Source organism: Leucoraja erinacea, chromosome 10 (assembly GCF_028641065.1).
Source record: "Leucoraja erinacea ecotype New England chromosome 10, Leri_hhj_1, whole genome shotgun sequence".
Lineage (NCBI taxonomy): Eukaryota > Metazoa > Chordata > Chondrichthyes > Rajiformes > Rajidae > Leucoraja > Leucoraja erinaceus.
Window position 1 is genome coordinate 29317207 of NC_073386.1, and position 25729 is coordinate 29342935.

The 25729-nt window shown below is 39.6% G+C and overlaps 1 protein-coding gene across 15 annotated transcripts in view; it reads right to left on the reverse strand.

Moving 5' to 3' along the window:
- The window catches only part of nfia (nuclear factor I/A), a 678190-nt gene that overhangs the window by 14815 nt on the left and 637646 nt on the right, over nucleotides 1-25729 (reverse strand). Inside the window, exon 12 of one of the 15 annotated variants that reach the window (XM_055641850.1) lies at nucleotides 22504-22597. The exons of the other annotated variants lie outside the window; for them this stretch is intronic. Within the exon in view, the coding sequence (XP_055497825.1) occupies nucleotides 22519-22597 (79 nt within the window). The 3' untranslated portion in view covers nucleotides 22504-22518. Of the gene's footprint in view, nucleotides 1-22503; nucleotides 22598-25729 lie in introns of those variants that run through there. 15 annotated transcript variants of the gene reach the window in all.

Here is a 25729-nt window from a genome sequence, read left to right on the forward strand (position 1 = left end):
GAGTAAGGAAGTGTGGAAGGAGGTGTAGTCTGAGGAGGAGTGTCGACCCAAAACGTCACCTATTGTTTTTCTCCAGAGATGCTGTCTGATCCGCTGAGTTACTCCAGCTTTTTGTGTCTATCTTTCTTAAATCTTTGTTGGCTCTGCTCAAACCATTTTTTTCTTTTCGAAGTGTTCCTTTATTACATTCTTCATTTAAGAAGGAACTGCAGATGCTGGAAAATTGAAGGTAGACAAAAATGCTGGAGAAACTCAGACTGAAGAAGGGTCTCGACCCGAAACGTTGACTATTTCCTTCGCTCCATAGATGCTGCCTCACCCGCTGAGTTTCTCTAGCATTTTTGCCTACCTTATATTCTTCGTTAGTGATTTTAACACTTTCCCTGCTATTGACATTATGCTAACATGCCGGTGTTCCCTGCAGTCTCTGCCTCTTTTGTTAAATGATGGGGATACATTAGCTACTCCATCTCACAGGAACAATTCCAGAGTCGATGGAACTTTGGAAGATAATAAGACCATTCACTAGTTCTAAAGCCACCCTTTTCTGGAATGGAAATCATCAGTTTCTTTGGATTTGTCAGCTTTTAAATTCACAAACTTCACTAGTACAACTTTATGACTAATACTTGGTTCCTTCAGTTTCTTTTCATTAGATCCTTGATTCTGTAATATATACAGCATATTTTAGGTGATCTCTTCTACAACGGTAGCTGGCAGTAATGGTTTAAATCCTTTGCTATTTCCATTCAACAAATGTTCCTGACTCTGTCTGTATGGGGCCCACATTAACCATTGCTGTCTTTTCAATTTTTATGTGTTTTAGCAATCTCTTTTATATCTCTTTCCCAGGGTAGGCAAGGGATATTTAACATGAAATGTTAACTTTGTTTATTTTTCTACAGATGCTGCTTGACTTGTAAAATGTATCTAACAATTGCACGTTTTATTTATGCAATGGTAATTAGATCAACTATGTGCGCCTTTAATTTACCTTGTTGTGAATAACATGAGCATTCAGATAGAGCACTCTTAGTTTTGACATCCTAACCTTTTTCTGATTGCTTGGAAGGTAGGGTTTTGGGGAGAAGGCAGGCACGGGTTGTTGATTGGGGACGATGAGCCATGATCACAATGAATGGTGGTGCTTGCTCGAAGGGTCAAATGGCCTCCTCCTGCACCTATTTTCTGTGTTTCTATGTTTACTACTACTGTTCTAATTTGCTTTACATTTTGTTTCTCTTTTTCCTAAATTCTCATTTCAATTCCTATTCTCCTCCTCAACAAGATGAAACTCTCCCTACAGCTTCAGCAGCCCCCCACCCCTCCTCCATGCAGCGATAGTGTCACGGTCTGTTGGGGTGAAGCCTGCTCAGTGGCAGGTCCCATTAGACCAAGAAATGGCTCCAACCCCTCGGAATTCTAAAGCCATACCTCTTGTACTACGTTCAGGTAAAATTACTGCTAAAACCACAATTCATAAGAGTGAGAAATGTGATTGGAATTGCCTTCTAAACTAAATTACAAATTAGTCCAAATCACAATTGCCAAAGTAATATGAAACATAATTTTCTGAGTATAGACTTCCTTTGCACAGTTCAGCTGGAATCACAGGAGTCACATGAGAAAATATCTGCTTGCCTGCCTGTGTACAATACCTCCCATTGACGATGTACAATTCTCTCCAACACACTAGCAAAATATAAACTGACTGTGTTACCTCCTAACAACTAGAGGTTCTCACTTGATGAAATTGCATTCATTATATTAAGTAACGGAGCAATGACAGGATCATCACACACTAATTACAGTGCACGGAGACAGCATGACCAAAATATGTATCCACTGCAGCATATTTACTGTTCAAATAGTGTGATTTTGCATTAAAGATACAATAAGCAGAGACTAACGGGCCACATCTATTTATTTTGGCACTTTGTGAAATATCTAAAAGTGGAGGTGAGACCCTTTTAAGGAAACAAAAAAAAATGTGTTTAGCAAAGACTGCTTGCAGCATAACCAAATACTAGTGTTGTGGGTTGATCAATACAAATACAGGATAAAATAGTGCAAGAGATACAAAAAGACTCAAGAGCTATGGTGGTAATCTTTTTCTTCTGAAGTTGATTTCCTCTTGAAGGAGTGCAGCAATCCCCACGAGACACCACGAGGTAACTCTATCTGAGCATGCTGTCATGCTGAGCACAGTCAAGTCAGTGATATGTGAGATTAGGCTAAACTGTGCACATGCAGGTCAACTGTGGTCTATCCCAAGGTCGGCTCCAATAACACAGTAGGTAGACTTATATCAATGAGTTAAAAGGGGAACTTCCCAAGAAATATTGAAACCAAAACAGAAAAGCAATACAGCGATTGATCAACAAGAACCCTTCAAAATGGCAAAATAGAGATGGAGGAAATTCAAGGGGAAAAGCAAATGGATTTAAAGCTCAAATTCTCTGGATGGCTAAATACTTAAGAGATTAAAATAAAACAAGGAAAATCGTGGCAAAAATCAAAATGAATACAAATACTAGAACGAAGATCTTACATAAAGAATGGGTAAATACTTAAAAATATGAATATGTAAATATATTAGTAGCTAACGTCAAAGAGAAACAAAAAAAAACATTTATAAATATATACAAAGAATGAGACAATAAAAAGGAAACGTTCTGGAGACAGACTGTATGGTTGTGATACGAAATGAATACTTTGCACCGACCTATCTTTGTTAGAGAAGAGGGTGATACCAATGTGGCTGTAAAGGACGAGATTAATTTATAACAATATTGAATGGATAAAAGTTGATGCTGAAGCTATTTGGCAATACTCAAAGATACATGGTCCAAATCATTGAGAAGGAGAAGGAGCATGGGTGTGAGTGGTGACAGGGGACTGGAAGGATGCATATACATTGCCCTCCATAATCTTTGGGACAAAGACCCATCATTTATTTATTTGCCTCTGTACTCCACAATTTGAGATTTGTAATAGAAAAAATCACATGTGGTTAAATTGCACATTGTCAGATTTTAATAAAGGCCATTTTTATACGTTGGTTTCATTTGGATGGCAGCAGAAGAGTTGCTGTCTTACAGCGAAGGCAGCGCTGGAGACCTGGGTTCGATGCCGTCTAAGGATGCTGTCTGTATGGAGTTGTACATTCTCCCCGTGACCTGCGTGGGTTTTCTCCGAGATCTTCGATTTCCTCCCACACTCCAAAGACATACAGGTTTGTAGGTTAATTGGCTTGGTAAATGTTAAAAAAAATTGTCCCTAGTGAGTGTAGGATAGTGTTGATGTGCGGGGATCGCTGGTCGGTGTGGACCTGGTGGGCCAAATGGCTTGTTTCCACGATGCGTCTCTAAATTAAACTAAACCATGTAAAAATTACAGCTGTGTTTATACATAATCCCCCCATTTCAGGGCACCATAATGTTTGGGACACATGGCTTCACAAGTGTTTGTAATTGCTCTGGCGTGTTTAATTGCCTCCTTAATGTAGGTATAAGAGAGCTCTCAGCACCTAATCTTTCCTCCAGTCTTTCCATCACCTCTGAAAACTTTTATTGCTGTTTATCAACATGAGGACCAAAGTTGTTCCAATGTCAAAGAAGCCATTATGAGACTGAGAAACAAGAATAAAACTGTTAGAGACATCTGCCAAACCTTAGGCATACCAAAAGCAACTGTTTGGAACATCATTAAGAAAAAAGAGAGCACTGGTGAGCTTACTAATCGTGAAGGAAGACGTCCACAGCCAATGACAGAAGAATTCTCTCTATAATGAAGAAAAATCCCCAAACACCTGTCCGACGGATCAGAAACATTCTTCAGGAATCAGTTATGGATTTGTCAATGGCCACTGTCCGCAGAAGACTTCATGAAATACAGAGGCTACACTGCAAGATGCAAACCACTGGTTAGCCACAAACAAAGGATGGCCCGGTTATAGTTTGCCAAGAAGTACTTCAAAGAGCAACCACAGTTCTGGAAAAATGTCTTGTGGACAGATGAGATGAAGATTAACTTATATCAGAGTGATGGCAAGAGCAAAGTATGGAGGAGAGAAGGAACTGCCCAAGATCCAAAGCATACCACCTCATCTGTGAAACACGGTGGTGGGGGTGTTATGGCCTGGGCATGTATGGTTGCTGAAGTTACTTGCTTACTTGTCTTCATTGATGATATAACAGGTGGTGTTAGTAGCATAATGAATTCTGAAGTGTATAGACACATTCTATTTGCTCAAGTTCAAACAAATGCCTCAAAACTCATTGGCTGGCGGTTCATTTTACAGCAAGACAATGATCCCAAACATACTGCTAAAGTAACAAATGGGTTTTTCAAAGCTAAAAAATGGTTAATTCCATTCCAAGTCAATCACCCAATTCCAAGTCAATCACCCAAAGAGAAAACTGAAGAAGACTAGGCTCCAGAAACAAGCATAAGCTAAAGATGGCTGTAATACAGGCCTGGCAAAGCATAACCAGAGAAGACACCCAGCAACTGATGATGTACATGAATCGCAGACTTCAAGCAGTCATTGCATGCAAAGTATATGAAACAAAATACTAATCATGACTACTTTCATTTACATTACATTGTTGTGTCCCAAACATTATGGTGCCCTAAAATGGGGGACTGTGTATAAACACTGCTGTAATTTCTACATAGTGAAACCAAAATATATCAATACAGCCTTTATTAAAATCTGACAATGTGCACTTTAACCCGTGATTTTTTCCAATACGTCTCAAATTGTGGATTACAGAGGCAAATAAGTAAATGATGGGTCTTTGTCCCAAATATTATGGAGGGCACTGTATATATTATATATGGAAATAAAGGAATAAATCCAACAATGGCACAGACATTGTGGTTGGAAGGTTCTGATCATGTACTGTTCTATAAAAGGGCAATTAAATAACGTCAGAGAAGAAACAACAATTCAGATAATTAATTTGCCTGAATTTGTATATGATTGATAAAGTGACAGGAATGAAATGATCCAACTGTACCTGTAATCATCTTGGCACAGTTTTTCCTTTTTATATTAGTATAATCTGGCTGGTTGAGCATGTCCTACTGCATTGCTATAAACAACACATCACATAGACAAATATGGATAATGAGATTCTAACTTACATTAACAGCACAGTGGCACAGCAGTAGAGTTGCTGCCTCACAGCACCAAAGATCTAGTTTTGATCGTTTCTGTCTGTGCAAAGTTTTTACATTCACCCTGTGAAAGCGTGGGTTTTCTCTGGGTTGTCCAGTTTCCACCCACACAATGTGCAGGTTTATAGGTTAATTGGCTTCTGTAAATTTCCACTAGTGTAGGATACAAAAGTGGGATAACGTAGAACTAATGTATGGGTGATTAGCGGTCAATGTGGACTCAGTGGACTGAGGGGCTGTATTCCTAAACTAAACTAATTTGGTCTCACTCTATCACGGATATTCCATTTGTTTTCCCCATCCTTGCAACTTTTTCTGCATACATTCAAAGTGCAGTGGTGAGGGGTAATGACCTTCAAATTAGGGAATAAATCGAGACCCTTATGACCCATTTTTATGGAAGTACATTAAATTGATTGTTTTTAAAGTACTTCTTTAAAGGCCAACATCTTCTAACCTGGTTTAAATTCCTAACATTAGTTGAAAATACTTGGGCAATATCACACAGGATAAGACTGGAAAAGGAAAAAAAAATAACAAGTTGGCATTAACAAAGTGCATAGCCATAGCAGGTGACCAAAGAGGACGAAATGTACCACATATAAAGTTGATGAACTTTTTGTGGATTATACAGATGCAACAGCTACCTGTAAAATTCAGATCGCATTGAATTGAAACAAGGGATATCTAACATTCATAAAATATTTAAATGATTACTTGGCTATTTAAAAAAATAATACAAATAAGTATATGGTTGGTATAAAGTCAACAATGCAAGACATTTGTGGGGCCTATTGAAGAATGGTATGTGGTAATTAGAGTAAGAATATATATGTGAATATTATATGATTAATATATAATGGTAAGGGCATGGTTAAAGCATCTTTGTGGTTTTGACTAAAAAAATGAATGAAATTGGGGCTGCATTTATCTTGGTTCCAAATTGTCTCCATGTAAAACAATTATGTATGCACTTCAGAAAATTGTGCGTTTGGAAGCAATTTACTAATAGCATCTTACAAATCAGGAATACTCCCTTAACAATCTTAGCTTCCTTTTCAAACTGTACAATATTACACCATCACATTACTGCAAAGGATCTTTCAAGAAACCCATCTTAAAAATCTTCTGGCTGTCCTTCCTCAGTATTCAAGGTGAAACGTGAGTGGAAATTTTGCAGTTTAAGATGCAGATTTAGTTCTTCTACTGCTATTCAAAAAGCAATGTAATCTCATCCTCACCAAAAGTGCTGACTAAGCATTTAATAACGGCCTGCATGTGTGTGTCATTTCAAAGGTATTCAGCTCATGTAATGCAAAACAATCATCCATTGAATACGATGATAAAACACTGTTTTAATCTTGAATCCTGATCTTGCATTGCTATGCTGAGTAAAACAACAGTTTATATTGTTCATCAGTCAATGTTCCAGAGATCTGTGTAATTTCTAATGGGTTTAAATTGAAACAATTAAAATTGAAAGGACTGAATATTAATGGTTTCCAAAAGTTCTGCCACTCAATTACAATTATGATAGAAATGTCGAACCACTGCAAAAGTCATTACGAGTGGCTGATGTGGCCGTGTGCTTAGATCACACTCACAATCAGTTCAAGTCTCAAGGATTGTCCACTTCCCAACACGGTGGGCGGAATGTTTCCAGGAAAACTCGGGTACAGAATATTACCTGGGCATAAGAGCGAGGCGGAAAAAACTGAAAGAAAGAATGAGACTGACATCAGGGAAAATGCTGATATTCATAAAAAAATATATAAAATCAATAGGCTTAAAAGATAATAATATGATTTATGAAAGGCAAATCATGTTTGATTAATCTTGAGAATACATTTTGTAGAGTAGATGAGGGGAACCAGTGGATGTGACATGCCTGTATAGTGATTTTCAGTAGTCTTTGCAAGTTTAATCAAGTCTGTTCGAACGTGGAATTGATGGTAATATACTAGTGTGGATTGAGAGTTGGTCCACAGAAAGAAAGCAATGAGTAGGGAAAGTCGCCCTTCTCAGGTTGCCAGGCTCTAAGAATCAGGCTCTAAGACCTTTCTTCAGACCGAGGTGGGGGAGGGGGGGGGGGGGGGGGGAGATGGGGGGCGGGGGGAGGGCGGGGAGATAGTAGGCTGAGGGAGAGCTGGGAAAGGGAGGGGAAGGAGGGAGAAAGCAAGGACTCCCTGAATATTAGAGAAGTCAATGTTCATACCGCTGGGGTGTAAAGTACCCAAGCAAAATATGAGGTGCTGCTCCTCCAATTTGCGGTGGGACTCACTTTGGCCATGAAGGAGGCCCAGGACAGAAAGGTCGGATTCGGTATGAGAGGGGGAGTTGAAGAGTTGAGCCACCGGATGTCAGGTTGGTTATTGCGAACTGAGTGGAGATGTTCGGCGATGCGATGGCCAAACCTGCGCTTGGCCTCACCGATGTAGAGCAGTTGACACCTGGTACAGCAGATGCAATAGATGAGGTTGGAGGAGGTACAGGTGAACCTCGACATCATCTGGAAAGACTGCTTGAGTTCTTGGATGGAGTCGAGGGGGGAGGTAAAGCGACAAGTGTAGCATTTCCTGCGGTTGCAAGAGAAAATACCAGGGGAGGTGGTGGTTTGGGTGGGAAGGGTCGAATTGACCAGGGAGTTACGGAGGGAACAGTCTCTGTGGAAAGCCGAAAGGGGAGTATATGGGAAGATGTGGCCAGCGGTGGGATCTGGTTGGAGGTGGCGAAAGTGCCGGAGGATTATCTGTTGTATGTGACGGCTGGTAGGGTGGAAGGTGAGGACAAGGGAGACTCTGTCCTTGTTACATATGGGGGGGGGGGATGGGGAGTGAGAGTGGAGCTACGGGATATACAGGAGACCCTGGTGAGAGCCTCATCTGTAGTCTATAGTCGTTCCCTAAAGAATGGGGACATCTCCGATGCCCTGGTTGAAAATACTTTGTTTATGCACTTTTCCTATAGTGTTATACATATTTGCGATGTCTGACACATCAAGGTGCAAAAGTGAAAACATATAATGATGACGTGTAAGTGGTTAAATGGACATTGATACAAAGTAGGTAAGAAGGAACTGCAGATGCTGGTTTAACCCAAAGATAAGACACAAAATACTGGAGTAACTCAGCAGGACAAGCAGCATCTCTGGAGAGAAGGAATGGGTGACATTTCGGGTAGAGACCTGTTTTTCAGACCTTCTGAAGAAGGAGTCTCGACCCGAAATGTCACCCATTCCTTCTCTCCAGAGAGGCTGCCTGTCCCACTGAGTTACTCCAGCATTTTGTGTCTATTGATACTAAGTATCTTTATTAGGTGTTTGGAAAGCCCACAGGTAAGTACCATTGAATGTTTTAAGTAAATGTCCTTTATTTGCAAGGAATTACTTTTGCTGCATCCAGCCAAGTCTTCAATATTTTGTATCTGCACCCACAGGCATATTTTGGGGTTTAGTCAAGAAGTCAGTCTGATGTCTAATTAGCCCTAATTAGTAATAAAAGTATGTATTCAGGCCCCTGATGTGGCTCTGCCAATCAGCTCGATCATGGCTGATCAATATTTCACCTTCTGCCTACCTTGCTCAGTGGTCTAATACACTTGCAGAATAAAAATGAACCCCAGGTCTGAGAATTTTGGTTGTCCTAGACTTCACAGCTATGCAAATGAATGAAGTATTTATCTGCTATTACTAAAAATGTAAACGCTTTTTTCAAAATCCAGTCAAAATGTATAACTTGTTGTACTAGGAATCAAAATCTCAGTGCACTGCAATCATTAAATCACACAAAATTATGACTTTTGACAATACTATCTTACCACTGGACTGAGTGTTTGCAGTTGCTGCTTTGTGATAACTGCCTGAGTACCGGAGCTTCTTTGTACTTATCAATGGAATGTAGGGATTGTCGGCAAGGCAAGTATTTTTTACCCATCCATAGGTGTATTTTTTATTACATTATTATTTAAAATCTATTTCCCTTGAGTGACTGATCTTTCTGAAACATTTTTGCTTGGATTTTGGCCACATCAATAAGGCTGACACCCTAATCAATGCACAGTAACAGAGTGCCTGTTTAGACATAAACAAAAGCAAAATTTAACCAAAAAGCTGTCATTGTTAGAGAACACAAGCAAGCCCCTAAACAGGGACAATTCAAATGCAATAGCTGTCAGTCAAACTGTGGGTCCAATTTTGATGAGTTCATTTTTAAATGAAATGTAATAAAGCCTACTAATGAACACATTTACCATGACATACAAAATAGGAATAGGAGTAGGCCATTCCACCCTTTGAGCCTGCCCCATCATGTAATGTGATCATGGCTATACATCCAGAATTCTGGGGTACTGCTATCTTCCTATATCCCTTTATCTTCATAGCCATTAGAATCATTTGTTTAAGAAAGAACTGCAGATGCTGGTTAAATCAAAGGTAGACAAAAAATGCTGGAGAAACTCAGCGGGTGAGGCAGCATCTATGGAGCGAAGGAATTAGTGACGTTTCGGGTCAAGACCCTTCTTCAGACTGACCCGAAACGTCTTGACCCGAAACGTCTCAACCCAATTCCTTATCTCCATAGATGCTGCCTCACCCGCTGAGTTTCTCCAGCATTTTTTGTTTACATGTCATTAGAACCATATCTAACTCCTTCAAGAAAATATTTTTGAATTGGCCTTAACCACCATCCCTGGTTGAGGATTTCACAGGTATTTCACTCTTTGGATGGTGAAATCACTTCTCATCTCAATCTTAAATAGCTGTCTCATATCCTTAAGTTGTGAGCCATGATTCTGGTCTTCCCCACTATTGGGAACAACATTCCTGCATTAGTCTGTTCAGTCTTCTCGGGATGTTACTTTTTTTGATATAATAACAGTTGCATTAATTACAATTGCACTCCTTGATTCAATTCTCTCATCAAGAAGGCAAATACACCATTTGCTTTTTTTAATCTTCTGCTGCAGCTCCATGCTTACTTTCACCGAGTGGTGCACCCCCTCCCCCCCCCCTCTCAACATTTACGCAGCTCACATATGTGTACTTAAATACCTTGTATGTGGCTTAGTTAAATGTCAATGAAAAAACATAGTGTCTTTCAATTGTTGCAGTTGTTTTACAATCAACAGAAACTCATGAGTTAAATCACTTATCGCAAAAATTAAAACCTAGATAGAAGACTGTTTGGGTCTTTTAAAAATCCATTCTGGAATTCATAGAAATACAAGGACAATAATGTTGAAATAAAGCCAGGTAATTCATTCATGCCAAGAAACATCATCATTATCTGAAAAGAAACAGCTGCAATTAGCTTTGGAAAAAATAAAGCTTCAGATAAGATAGCATCTGGGTATGTCTCAGAAAATGAAAACATTCCAATATGACATTTTCATAACTTATTTACGATACATAAATTCTTTGTTTAAATCATTCCCCCTTTTTACTCCTTGTACACCCACGACTGTGCAGCCATGTACAAATCTAATTCAATTTTCAAAATCGCAGATCGCACCAAATAATGGTGAGACGGAGTACAGGAAGGAGATCAAGTACCTCCTGTCCTGGTGTCGAGACGACAACCTTTCTCTCAATGTCAGCAAGACAAAGGAGATAGTGAGATAGTGATCAACTTGAGGAAGCGAACATACCCCAGTTTGCATTGACCACGTCGAAGTAGAGAAGGCTGAAAACTTCAAATTACTAAGAGTCAATATCACCAACAACTTCTCCTGGACCACCCATATTGAAGCAACGAACAAGAAAGCACACCTTAGAATACTTAGGAAGTTTGGCATGTCCCCAACAACTCTACAGCTGTGCAATAGAAAGCATTTTATTAGGATGCACCACAGCTTGGTTTGGGAACAGCTCCATCAAAACCGCAAGAAATTGCAACAAATTGTGGGCACAGCAAAGGGATGGTGATGAAGAGAGCCAACAGCTTCAAGCTCTTGGGTCAGCACATTTCTGAATATCTAACCTCAACCCAGCATATTGATGTAATCGCAGCAAATGCTCATCTACACTGTACTTCCATAAAAGATTCAGGAGATTCAGCATGTCACCGAATACTCTTCTGGACTTCTACATGTGTATGGTCATTTTTAATGCCAGTCCGTTATTGGTTTTGCATTTTAATACTTGCCAGAATTTGAGCCGATGTTACTGACAGCTGCCTTGCAAGAATATTTTCATTGGCAATCCATTGACAACATTTGTTTGCACTTATGTCAATTGTACTCCAGTCAATCTCAAAATTGCCTTAAATTAGGTAATACAATTTCAGAAAATGAAACGCATGTAGTAATGTTCAAGGATTTAGCTGCTCAACCAAGTTGCTTTGCTTCTTGGTCTAACAGTAAGCATTGTCATATTTTCTTTGTGATTGCACTGCAAAGATTGGTAACATGACTAATGTCTCCCAATAAAAACCACAACAAAAACTAAAGCTAAGATTTTTGGCGACTAAATACCCAGCAGTTAAAGTTTGGGTGTTGCACTAGAAACATACGTTCACACCAGAGTCCCTCTAGATTTATATCAAAGGACATCCTTTCCCAGAAAATACCATATTCTGGGTGATTTAGAGTTTTGCAGGTAAGTTTACAATGCTAACAAATGTATCCATTCGGCAATTTAACTTGGCTCACAGTTGCTTTATGGTGGCCAGCACTCACATCCCTACTATTTTGCACTAGACATTTTACTTATTTTACAAACACCGTTGATTATTCCAATTGTCCATTGAATAATGAAGTTTAAAGACTACATTACACACAAATCAACCAGTCTGTTTTATCGTTTTCCTGCAGCAAACACACAGGGGTGCATTCACCAATTCCCTTATTATTGTTTTATTGTTGATTCAAGCACAGTCACATGAACCTCTTCTTTCAGAGGCAGGTGCGGGAAGTTGCAAAACTGCTTTGCAGACAAAACATCTCCCATCATGGAACATGCACAGGGACAAAAAAATTAATGAGAAATAAAGGAAAGAAAAAGCTTCTTAGACAGTGTTAACTCTGCCATTTCGCTACCTCAAAGAGTATTTTATGCTTGAGCAATAGCTTCCTCTCATTATGCTGTTCCTTTGCTCATGAAAAAACCATCAAAGAGCACCGCTGGCCTACCTGATCTACCAGAAGGGTTTTTGAGGATATTGTGGTGTGAATTCTAAAGAACCCAAGTGTCAGCAGCAGACAGGACAGACCCCTGCCGACAGGCCAGTTCAACACAAATATTTCAACAGTCATTACATTTCGGAAATCTCTTGACAAAAGACAGCTCATTTCCTGCTTTTCCCCCGCCTTTCTCTTTTTAAAAAAAAATAAAAGATTACGCTCTCGTTGGAAAATGATTACAACAACTGCATTCACAGCGTTAGGATTACAGGGAAAATGCCCGGTTCCGGTTAATCACAAAGAGCAGGAAACATGTAACTGTGATTAACAGGCGCAGCAAATCATGAGTTTTAGTTTTTAGAAAATATGGTCAGCATTAGGTGAGCAATTAGATACAGGAAGGGCAGCTAACTCTTGTTAATTGCTTATTCTTAGTCACAAATAATAAGCAACATCAGCACCAGCACAGATAGATCACTCAATTATCATGTAATTATCAAGTAAAAATATAGGCCATAGCGTAAATTAAAATGTGATTTGATCTTGGTTAAACCCAAAGCATTGGCATTTTTAGTTCCAGGTTTAGCCCCCAATTTATTTATTTAATTGCTAATAGATATTTGTACTGCCTGAACCCAAGGTATGAAACTTCTGAATGCGTCTGTTGTACAACTACTTCTTTTGTCCTGTTTCTAACATTGGCCCACAGCGATGCCATGTCTCTGGGAGTTAGTCTGAGAGAACCTGATTGCACTTTGGTCCAAAATTCATTCTTATGCTAAACACTGTCGCTTCTTTCTTCCTGCATCCCACAACCTCTTTTGCTGAGGCATGCAACTTTGCAACAAGTTCAAGTTCATGCCGCAGGAAGACACTATTGAGCTGCTTGCCAAGAGAACTCATTTGCATGTGATCCCTCTGAACCTCTGCTGTGCCACAGCAAAGTTGTTTCCAGGGCCGTTGAAAGGAATTTTCTTGTGTTTTTTTTTTATAAAAGATTTACCAGCACAAAACTAAGTACCATGGCCTCAGGAGTGAGATATTAACTCTGGTTATCACAGGTTGTATGTCTGTGTTTTCCTTTGTAAGTACTGAATTTAAAGACACTTAGTTCTGGAGTTATTACTTTAAATATGCCATAGTTATCTACTGTGGAAAACATTTAGATATTTAATTCCCCCAAGACATTTAAATTGACTTGTACTGTGACAGTATTTACTTACTACAATTAAATATAATTTGAAAGCTAGCAGTATTAACATTTGTGCACACATCCCACCTTTTGCATCTAACTGTAGCGTTTACACTGTCATGTCAGTTGACAAGGCTGGAGTGCAGAGACATTTAGTGATCACTGAGGATGCGTTGGACTGACCTTTGGGATTTTTCAAAGTTGCCCTTGTTATTAATACATGATAAACTTTCCTATATTCGGCTGGTATGAGGAGATTGCCAATTGAGTGACATGATGGACAATTGCAAGGTCTTCAGCTCTTAAAGAGATATTTTCATATTCAAAGCAAGGCAGCCATTTCATGGACGTTTGATTCACAGGGAGAAGTAAACCATTTCTGCCTTTCTAAAATGTTCTGATGTTTTTGTTGGTGTTTTAATGAAGTCCAGAGAACCTAGCATTCCGAGTGCTATAAATTCCACCTACTATTCATAGGAAGAAAGTAAGGAGTTAAACTGTGCATGAAACTGTTCAAAACCTTGTTCAAAAACTTATCAAACACCAAAATGGTTAAAGAGTGCCTGATCCCTGAAAAAAAGACACGTGCTTCATGATTCAGTCCAGTGGCTAAAAAAAAAGCAATGCTATTTGTGGTTCCCAAATTTAAATGATGGCTTATTCAATTATTTCTAATCAGTCCACTTTGGATGATCAGAAAGACCTTCTAGAAAATTAAACCTGGCAGGAAAGCAGAATCCTCCATCGCTGCACAAAGTCTGTGAAAGCTATTATTGATTATGAAAGCACCACTGGGAAACCTCTAAAGATAATACTGTTGCCCGAATCACTAAAATGTTAGGGGCATAGGTGAGAGAATATTTTGTTACTATTCATAACATTAGATATTTTATATTGGGAATTTTGGATGTGAACTGCAATGAGAAACATTGTGAACTGGAAATTCAATCATAAAGTGCTGCTCTTTCAGCATTATGCAATGAAAATCGATTTTTTTACCTGCAGTGAAACACAATAATGGCAATTTCTGGGTTTCTCCTGAAATTTGACTGGGCATCTCCTGGACTGAATCACCCATGGGCCTCAGAAATGATTTCAAATGTTAGCATTATTTCTCATTCAACGAACTTCTGGAGCGCTGAGAGGGAACCTGGACAAAGGTGTCCTCTGAGTGACCATTGTCTGTCATTTCTACAACGACTGGATCTTACTAATACAATGGAAGAATTAGAATCTAGTCTCTTTCTGGCCAGATATCTAATTACCAATTGAAAATATGACATGAACCACGTCTCCACCCATCACGAGTTCCTTATGGGTCATTCCCAATCCCTAATCTTGAAATCTCACTAGTCCCCTCATCAATAGCTAGTCCTGACAGCCTGAAGAAGGGTCTCAACTCGAAACGTCACCCATTCCTTCTCTCCAGAGATGCTGCCTGCCCAGCTGAGTTACGCCAGCTTTTTGTGTCTATCTTTGGTTTAAACCAGCATCTGCAGTTCCTTCCTACACACTAGTCCTGACCTCTGGATAACACATTTACATTGGAGAAAACACCACTGGGGTCCATCTTCAATTCCAGTCAAGCACATCTTCTTGGATGCTCTGGAATTTCTAGGCTAGAGTTTTGAAGCACTTTATAGGAGTTGTTGGAAATAGCCAAAGAAAGTTTATGCAGTTTATTTTGTAGATGGTTCACACTGCAGACGCGGTGGGTCTGTAGGAAGAGGGAATGAAGGGTATGGATGATGAACAGGGTAGCAATCAAGTGGGCTGCTTTGACCTGGATTGTGTTGCATGTTATTGGAGTTGCACACATTGGGCAAGTCATGAGCATTTGATCATGTCCCTTACTTGTGTCATGTGGATTATGAAAATACTTTAGGCTACCGGGAGGGGAGTCATTCACTGCACAATACCCAGCTTCTGACTGCTCTTGCACCCAGCGTATTTAAGTGGCAGGTCCAGTTGAATCTCTAGTCAATGGTGATCTCTCCAGGAGAAGTTTCGAAGACAAGGGGGAGATGGTTAGATTCTCTCGTGTTTTTGTGTGTAAGTGGTTATTACTTGCTACTTATGTTACTCGTCACATGTCAGCCAATTATCCAAGTCTTCTTGCCAGTTAGTGTGTATTGTTTCAATTGTCAGGGAATTGTAAGTGGATTTGATCATTTTACCAATGGCTAATGGAAGTTCCTTGGCCATTCTAAGCATAACAGCAGAACACACCCCAGCTCCTCCCATGAATATCAACTCAGAATTGGGATCAAGGAAAACGTAGATCAATAACTATGTTTCGGGAGACACTCCTTATCAAAGACATACATTAATGACAAAGTCTACCATCAGCTCCAATGTGCCAGCACAGTTTCTAACTGATTGTGGAAAAGAGGCTAGGAGTTGGAATCAAAATAGTTCATCCCTGTTTTCGCAGACTAACGCAGTAGGCACTTCATCGCACTCAAATTATAACACCAACAGATGATTGTAAAATCCCCCAAATCCATTTGCTGGCCAGGAAAATTGATATCCAGCAACCACTCACCAAGAAATGTCTGCTGCATGGATCAAGCTCAATTAGTTATGGTGAATGGGCCACAACATCAGCATGCTTGATGCACACTCTTGGAACAGCATGCATATGAGTTCTGAAATGTCCAGGAGGACAGAGAAACTGGCTCAAGAACATTCTCAAACCCTCCTGCAAAAAGTGTAAGCCCATACTGACACATGGGAATCCTCAGCTCATCAGTGTCTAAAATCAACAAGAGCATCTGGAAAGCACTAAGCAGCTTGACTTTTCAATGACAAAAGCAAGTGGAAGCCCGAAAATATAAGCAAAATGTTTGACATCTAAAACCCCATTCTTCCACCCACCACATAAAAGACCACCCACCCCCATGCTGTGGAAGGGCCTATAGGTTACACTATTGACCTCAATCCCCTCAGAACCCATAGACTGTAGTGCAAGCCATGTGTCTTTGATCCCAACAGAATGCCCATGAAGTAAAATGAAGCAGTAGAGGCAACCAGGTGCAGACCTGAAGCAACACTGTGGGATATCATTTGGCCTAATGCAAAGATTTGAGGGCATCGCAACAGAAATTGAAAGATGAATCACTGCTTTGAAGGGACTGAGCTTTGTGAAAAGATGAGAATGAGTGGTGCAATTCATCCATGAAAGGAGAGACTGACAAATGACCATTTGGTCAAGAGGGAGTGCAGACACCAGACTGGGGATGTCAGGACTTTTATGAAGAAAGACTATAGACTGGTTTATTACTCTCTAGAATTTAGGAGATTGAGAGGGGATCTTATAGCAACTTACAAAATTCTTAAGGGGTTGGACAGGCTAGATGCAGGAAGATTGTTCCTGATGTTGGGGAAGTCCAGGACAAGGGGTCACAGCTTAAGGATAAGGGGGAAATCCTTTAAAACCGAGATGAGGAGAACTTTTTTCACACAGAGAGTGGCGAATCTCTGGAACTCTCTGCCACAGAGGGTAGTTGAGGCCAGTTCATTGGCTATATTTAAGAGGGAGTTAGATGTGGCCCTTGTGGCCAAGGGGATCAGAGGGTATGGAGAGAAGGCAGGTACGGGATACTGAGTTGGATGATCAGCCATGATCATATTAAATGGCGGTGCAGGCTCGAAGGGCCGAATGGCCTACTCCTGCACCTAATTTCTATGTTTCTATGTTTCTATGGTCATAAACAGATAGCACATAAAGAAATTATTTTTATATTGTAGGAAGTTGTTTGCCATGGTCATCTCATTATCAAAACACAATTTGCCATGGTCAGCTCATTATCAAAACTTCAGGGTTAGATTTGGATGTGTGTGAAGAATAAACCGGTGGCAGGAATAGTAGACTGCAAGCGAGTGAAATTGAACTGGTTGCAAACAATTAAGGGCATTGACTTTTCGAATGACCTTCATGCAGAAAGCCATTGAGAACATTAAAATGCATTACAATCAGTATTCTCTGTTAAACATGAAGAAGCCATGAAAGGAAGGGAGAAGAACACAGGTATGTGTCAGTGTGCAGGTGGCAGAACCTCCAGTCAGGATAAATGATGCCATGAAGGTGGCAGATGGGCGGTGATCCACATTTCTAGCCGCTGCTGACAATTTCTACCACAGACTCCAGTAGCTTTATGTCTCCACATAACTGGGTGGCACAGATGTGCTGCTGTGCCAATCTCCACTAGCCCAGTTCAATTCTCACCTCGATGCTATATATACGGAGTACATATATTCTCCCTGTGACTGCATGGGTTTCACCTCAGTGCTCCAGTTTATTCCATTATCCTGAAGATATACTGGTTGGTGGGTTAATTGGCTAATGGAAATTATCTCTCATGTATGTCGGTGGTAGGGGAGATTCAGGTGGGAGTTACTAGACACGTTCAAAATAATAGGTTATGGGGAAATAAATCTGGAATGGAATTCATGAGAGTTGGCATAGATAGGCTCAGTGGCTTAATGGCATTCTTCAATATTGTAAAGGAATATGAAAATATAAATATGAAACTAGTTCTCAGAGTTTTGCACCTCTCTTTACCTGGAAGCTAACATGACTCAAAATGCTTGGCAGGTGGCATTACCAGAGTCTGCAGATCAAAGATTCCGCAATGATTTTGTCGAATACGTATTGGGAATGAGAGCAATAATTTTCAGTAGATTCTAATTTTCCAAATTGCGTGACCCACAACAGGCCATTTTAAGATATAAAGCTTAGCCTTATAAACCAATCACCTATAATTTGATGAAATTAAAAATGGTGAAAAAATTAAACCTGGAATTATTTTTTTAATAATTAAACCTGGATTATATACAGAATTAATAATATTGAAAATCATTGAATATTCGCCTTGAAATCTCTTGTATTATAATTTAATATGAAATAGAAGCAGCCCATCTAGACTCGCCTGTAGGTCATCAGATGTCATTAGGGATGAATTTCAATTCAAAACACCTGGGAAAGAAAATGTGCCAGTTTTGTTCCAGCCATGCCGCCATTAATCTATTTTATTGATAGGCTATAATGTCACTTGTGCAAAAATGTGATCTGATTGCAGTCTGAGGAAAGCAGCAGAGGGAAAGGAAATGCTGAAAGTTGGTCAATGTCTCCATCACCTACAAGAAATCAAACAGTGCAGTTTTGCAAAACCATGCAATTCTGCCGAGCACTGAGGTGGAGTTAATTAATAATGTACAACCACTGAATTACTGAAGTGCTCTTTCCTGTGTAAACAGTTAAGGATGCATAAGTTATAGAAAAAGTAGATGGCACATTTTATTTTTGATGCAGTGCAGTCTTGCCTTCTATTCCTTTCCTTCAACTATTACTTACTATGATGACAAAGTCAATAAATTGATCTTCCTCCTGATGTGCTGTACAGCAAGCTAATCCAATACTGTGTTATCTGCAGTAAAAAATAATCAGAGAAGATGGATGGGAGAGACACGTAATATATGCACATCTCTTATCTCTTCTGACACCAATCTACAGAGTCAAATCTTAAAATTATATCAAATTCCTCAAAAATGGCCATCTAACCAGAGTTGCACTATAAGAATGTCATAATGCAGTATTACCAACAGATCTTATGGCTAATTCATAACTAATTAATATTGGATTTGCTTCCAAAATAACAGGAAAAAAATTGTCCAGTGATGCAGATTTCATTGTCCTGACAATGCAAAACCAATTGCAGCTACAATATATTGATGGTCAGAAATGAACTGTGCGCCGAGAACTATGGTTACATTTTAATGCTGGCCTAGTTGTGATTTAAAGACTGGCAATACAAGGACCGCTGTGCAGAACAAAGCTGCTGCTGATAACATGGAAGCATATAGAGTCATAGAGTGATACAGTGTGGAAACATGCCCTTCGACCCAACTTGCCCACGCTGGCCAACTATGTCCCAACTACACTAGTCCCACCTGCGTGCGCTTGGCCCATATCCCTCCAAACCTGTCCTATCCATGTACCTGTCTAACTCACATTGGGATAGTCCCAGCCTCAACTATCTCCTCTGGCAGCGTGTTCCATACACCCACCAACCATTGTGTGAAAAAGCTACCCCTCAGATTCCTATTAAATCTTTTCACCATCACCTTGAACCAATGTCCTCTGGTCCTAGATTCCCTACTATGGGCAAGGGACTCTAAACAAAAATGGCCCTCGGTTCACCATAAACGATCCTTAGGTTCTTGATTATTCATGACAATTAGATGTATTTTTTCAGCTTACAACCAGATGTGAAATTCTCAGGTGTGGAATTTGGAAACCATAGATAGCAACTCATGCAGAACTCATTAATTGTATTAACTTAACCACCAACTTCCACCCTGCACCCAAATTAACATGGATTATCCCTGACACCTCTCTCCCCTTTCTTGATCTCTCGGTCTCCATCACAGGAGACAGACTAACAACTGATGTTTTCGACAAACCCACTGACTCTCAATTATCTGGTCAACACCTCCTCCCACTGCTGTCACAGATGAATCCTGCACCCATGGCTCTGTTGTGACACCTAGTTCTGCTTTTGTTCCACCTTCCCCCAGAAGGAACAAGAATAGAGATCTCCTGGTCCTCGCATTTCATCCCACCAGCCTCCACATCCAACATATCATTTGCCAAAATATCCTCCACCTTCAATTATGATCCCACCACCATTCACATCTTCCCAACGCCACCTTCCACAGAGACCACTCCCTCTGCTACTTCAAGGTGCACTCATCCCTTCCCATCCAAACCATCTGCGAACAACCCAAGAGATGCAATACCGTCTCTCTACATCCTTCCTCACATCCATCCAGGGACTTCAACAATCCTTGTAGATGAGACAGAGGTTCACATGCACCTCCTCTAACCTCGTCTACTGCATTTGGTGTTCCCAATGTGGCCTTCTTTACATACTTCTCATAATTTCTCTGAACAGATAACTTAAGAACATCTTATTTAAGCAGTGTTTTTGTTGGCTAAACATCAGTGCTGAGTTAGACTTCTACGCTTAGAGTTGGGCAGAAAATTGACCACCACTGCAGCCTGGGGCCTACATCATGTGAAGCACAATTATTTGATGAATACCCATTTAATATCCAAAGAAAGCCCAAGCTGCCATAAGACATCACTCTGAAGCCTTTAAAGATTGGGCTTTACTAGCCATCGAGAGAAAAGGTGGATTGTAAGAATTTTTTTAAGGTGGAAGTTGGGAAGGAGGGTGAAAGTCAAGAGAAAATAAAAGGTTTCACTTCTGCTCTTCTTATCCCATAAGGGGAATCACATTTTCAAACATGCTTTTTTTGAGCCTCCTACAGTTCCGGCTAGCTTGGTCTAAGAGGGCAGCTTCAGGAAACATATTATGTCCAGCCCTGCCAACAACATTGACACTGGAATTACATTTTTACTATGGAGCTCAACTACATTCCACCCACCGAGCTATCGATTGTGTCCAAAGACTTTTCACAAAGATAGTAGCGTGGGAGACAGGCACGGCTTAACTGCAATATTAACTGTAACTACTCGCAGCCAACCATTCCCACCTCTTCCACACAGACACACGCACAAGCACACACTTGGTTTTTGCCAAATGGGCAAGTTGAAAAGTTGGCTTTTGTTACGCAATCCACATTTGGAAGTTTTAACCCCGCACCAAATAAAAGAAACCACTCCATAATGCTGGGCATCTCCATGACATACACCCTCATTGCCAATTCAACAAAATATAAATGCTACCACCAAGCACAACAGACTAGATAAAAGGTAGACAGTTTGAAAAGGCAGAGAGTGGGCAATGTTATGCTCTTCCAACTGGTAGGATTGTTATCAGTTTCTGATCAGATCTGGTGTGAATTCAGCCTCTGAGGTAGGCCTTGTTTATGAAGTAATTCCAGCACATAAATCAGCATTAATATACTGCATTCTAGAGGTCAGATTGTGGGTCCAATCTGACCTGAAATGCAGCATCAGCTGGTCATAAAGAACCACAAGTGTCTCTGGCATTTACATATAAAGTGGAACTGTTAATAAAATAGCAGAACCAGCTTCCTCCTTGCCTGATTAGTTGCAAACACATGTTACTTGTGCTCAGTTGCCTTAAAGTTTCAGCATCTCTACAATCTGTTAATTCAGGTCTCCTGTCATTGTCAAGGATAGTTACCCACTGGTCTCTTTGCAACCGTACCGGATTTTCCTATAAATAGTTGACATTATTTGAAATAAACTTAAAATTGAGAAAGTAGATAGAGTTGACTTTTAAATATTTAATCAGAGCATGGAAACATTAAGTCAATAAAGGTCAAGATGAGGATTGGGAATTTTTCTTTTAAATGCTGTAACTGGCCGATAAAACCTGCCCCTGCAGTGGAATGCTGCTGGTATTTTACTTATTTATGTGGCAGGTTAACAGCTAAACAGACAGATCCATTCTCTGGTTAAGCTAGAATTTATTACATTAAAAAAAAATACATGTAATAAACTCTAAATGAAGTTTTAGTGAGAAGATATATTGCTCAACACATGTTGAAGGTTTTGATTTAACATAAAAGTCCCTGAAAAGAATCCTGCAGCTTTAGGTGTTTTATCCTTCAGCCAACATTATTCTTTCTGTGACTCTTCCATTCCCACTCCAAAGGGTTTAAACGTTGCTTAATGTCTACTAACTGACCTATTGTAACGCTGTAACCTAGAATCGAGTTATCAAGTACAAAGATAGCAAGAAAATGTGCTGCGTCACAGATAAGTCACAACAAAACTGTAAATTCAGTCCAGTATAGCAATGTATTTTTCATATTTCATATTTTTCACATTGTGTAACCAATGTATTTTTCATATTTGATTGTACTAGCTATCATTTTGCAATATTATGATTTGTTCTAATTTTCAAGAAATTTGTTGTTTGAATTGAATTGAATCATTGATCTAATTTCATAATTTATGATTTATGAGAAAGTATCAAAGTATCCCCATCAACAGCACATAAACTTGTTCATGGTCAGATTTTTAATTAAATACACTTCACCATGAATGGCAGTGAATGGGGAGTATTGTTGAACAGAGACACCTTGGAGTAAAGGACAGTTTCCAACACAGGTAGACAGAGGTGAGAATGGTGTATAGTATGCTTGCCTTCATTGGTCAAGGCATTAAGAATTGGAGAGCCATATTCCCATGGTACAAAATGTTGGTTGGGCCACACATGAAATATTGTGTGCAGTTTTAATCACCACACTGTAAGGAAGGACATGATTAAGCCAGAGAGGATGCCTAAAAGTTTCATAAACTGTTGCCTGGATTAGAGGGCTTAATTTATCAGGAGAATTTGTACAGGATAGGGTTGTTTTCCCTGAAGGGAAGGAAGCTGAGAGGTGATATGATTGCAGAATATACAATTATGTGACAAAAAAAGGGTAGATTGACAATGTCATGTTGGGGTTTTGAAAAATGTAGTGCATAGGCAAAGAGAGAGCACAAGCAAGTTAAAAGGGAGTTTGAGGGGCATTTCCTTTCCCACATAAAGAGTATCAGGAAAGAGCCTTCAGAGAAGATGGTAGAAGGAGGGACAATAACAATAATAAAGTGGCATCTAGACAGGTGCTTGAATGAGCAATGCAACGGGAGAATTAGAATTAGTGCAGGAAGTTGGGATTAGTGTAGTAGGCACAATGGTTGGCATAGACATCACGGGCGGTAGGCTCATTTCTAGGTTGTACAACGCTTTGACTTTAATTTACATATGGAATAGGGCAGTGCAATTATAAATTAATAATTCTGTAAAAAAATGAAATTTATTTTGGCGATTCAGCTTCATTTCTTTTTCCTTAAACTCGATTTTTTTTTTACATATTCTCATCACCGTCTCACATTTCATAGCCAAATAAGTTTACAAGACTAAACTCGAGTCATTTTTATAAGGTTTGAAGTGATCTAGGAAACAGTTAATGGTTTTCATTTCTTATTCTTTCAAGAATGCCAGAGATTTGCATCTTCTCCTCCCTCCTGCAGACACCCGAGTTCACAATTTTATCATGACTTAATCTGTCTCCTCCCACCACTCTGTTGCATCGAACTGAGGGGATCCACAGTTTTAGTGAGCTTCAACCTCACCAAACATACCCTACTAAAGGGATTCCTTGATTTATAAACAAGTTTTCACTATAACACCAATGACCCTTAAGAATAAATGTTCTTGATGTACTGTAGAAAGCAATTTTTGCACTAACGAATAGCAAGCACATCACTCTCTGCAAACAAACAAATGGACTCAAGTTTCCATAATGACAACTGCTGACCCTTTTGACTTACACAATTTCATGACACAAAACACTTTTTAGGAAAGCTGCCCTTTTATAAATTAAAGAATCCCTGCACTGATCCAATACCACTTCAATGATTAAGAAATGCTTGAATATATATTTTATTAAAAGATTGGAGTGCAGACAAAAAAGAAAAAAAACAATCTTTAAAGACAGGAACAATCGAGACTACCAGGATGAACCATCACTTTAAAGATTACAAGAAGGTTCAATTACCCATTTATAATGTAATTTGTAAGCCACAGCACTTCCACTTTCTAGGGCACTCTAGTCTGCAATTGATGGTATTAAAACTCCATGAACTATCTGGTCATCAATCACTGGTTATCTGTAGAATCAGCTCAGGTTGAACACAAGATGAAAGGAGAATCATCTTGACTTTCTATTAGTAAGTAGTTTGACGCTCTCACTCAGTTGCCTCAGACACATACATTTTTCAGATTAAGAAATTACATTTCAGCACTAACTACATTCATAATACTTCACTGAGATTTTCTGCAACACTTGCCTTTTTTTTTACAGCCCCTATTTTGAGAGATTATACTATCTGAATGGGAAAGAGAAACATTAGTGGTTCCTATGAAAGTAGCGAGATTAGATGCATATGGTGATACAAGAAACTGCAGATGCTGGAATCTTAAGCAAAATGCAAAGTGCTGAAGGAATACAGTGGGTCAGGCAGCATCTGTGGAGGGAATAGACAGACAATGCTTTGGGTCGGGACATTTCTTCAGATTTAGATGATGGGTCATAAGAAGGGTCTCAACCCAAAACTTTGTCTGTCCATTCCCTCGTCTCCCCAAACATTCTGCCTGATCTGCTCTTTGTATTTTGTACTGGATTCATATGCCAACATTTGCTGTATTTTTAAGACACTTCCCTGCCCACTATAAATGAAAAGAAATTGCTAAATAAACTGATAAGCACCTCATTAATTAATATAGTTAGAGTTGAATGCAGAGAAAATTCAGAGGAATTTCGATAGAATGAATAATGAATAAACAGCAGAAAATAACTTGACAAAATGTAAATAGTAACAGAGTATAAATGATTGGTGCTTGGAAAGACTTGAGTATCTTTGTACATAAATTAAAGTTAACCTACTGATACAACAGATAAATAGGAAGATAAACAGAATGTTGCAAGATCATTTGAATACAAGAATAAGACACCTCAGTGAAATTATACAGCGGGTTGGTGAGAATGCACCTGGAATATTGTGGGCAGGTCATGCCACCCTACCTAAGGAACAGTCTACCTATGATAGATGAAGTTTAATCAGGGTTCACCAGATTGATGTGTAGAAGGAACTGCAGATGCTGGTTTAAACCAAAGATAGACACACAAAGCTGGAGTAACTCAATGTGACAGGCAGCATCTCTGGAGAGAAGGAATGGGTGACATTTCGGGTCTGAAGAAGGTTCTCGACCCAAAATGTCACCCTTTCCTTCTCTCCAGAGATGCTGCCTGTCCCGCTGAGTTACTCCAGCTTTTTGTGTCTACCTTCACCAGATTGATTCCTGGCTTGGAAATGTTGTCCTTTGAGGAGAGATTACACCACACACTCTCATGAGTTTAAACAAATTTGAGGTGATCTCATTGAAACATACAAAATTCTTACAGGGCCTGACAGGGTAGATGCATGGATCATGTTTGTCCTGGCTGAGGTATCTGGAATCAGCGGTTACACTCGAAACTATGGATCAGCCATTCAGTACTGAAATTAGAAGAAAATTCCTCAACCAAAGCATAGTGAATCTTTGGAATTTTCTGCTTAAGAGCATTTGATGATTGAGTATGGCTAGGAAAAGGATAGATACAATTTCGTAATTTAAGGGAATCAGGAGGCATGGGGTTTAATTAGGAAACTGTGCCGAGGTAAAGGATCAGCCATAAGTTTAT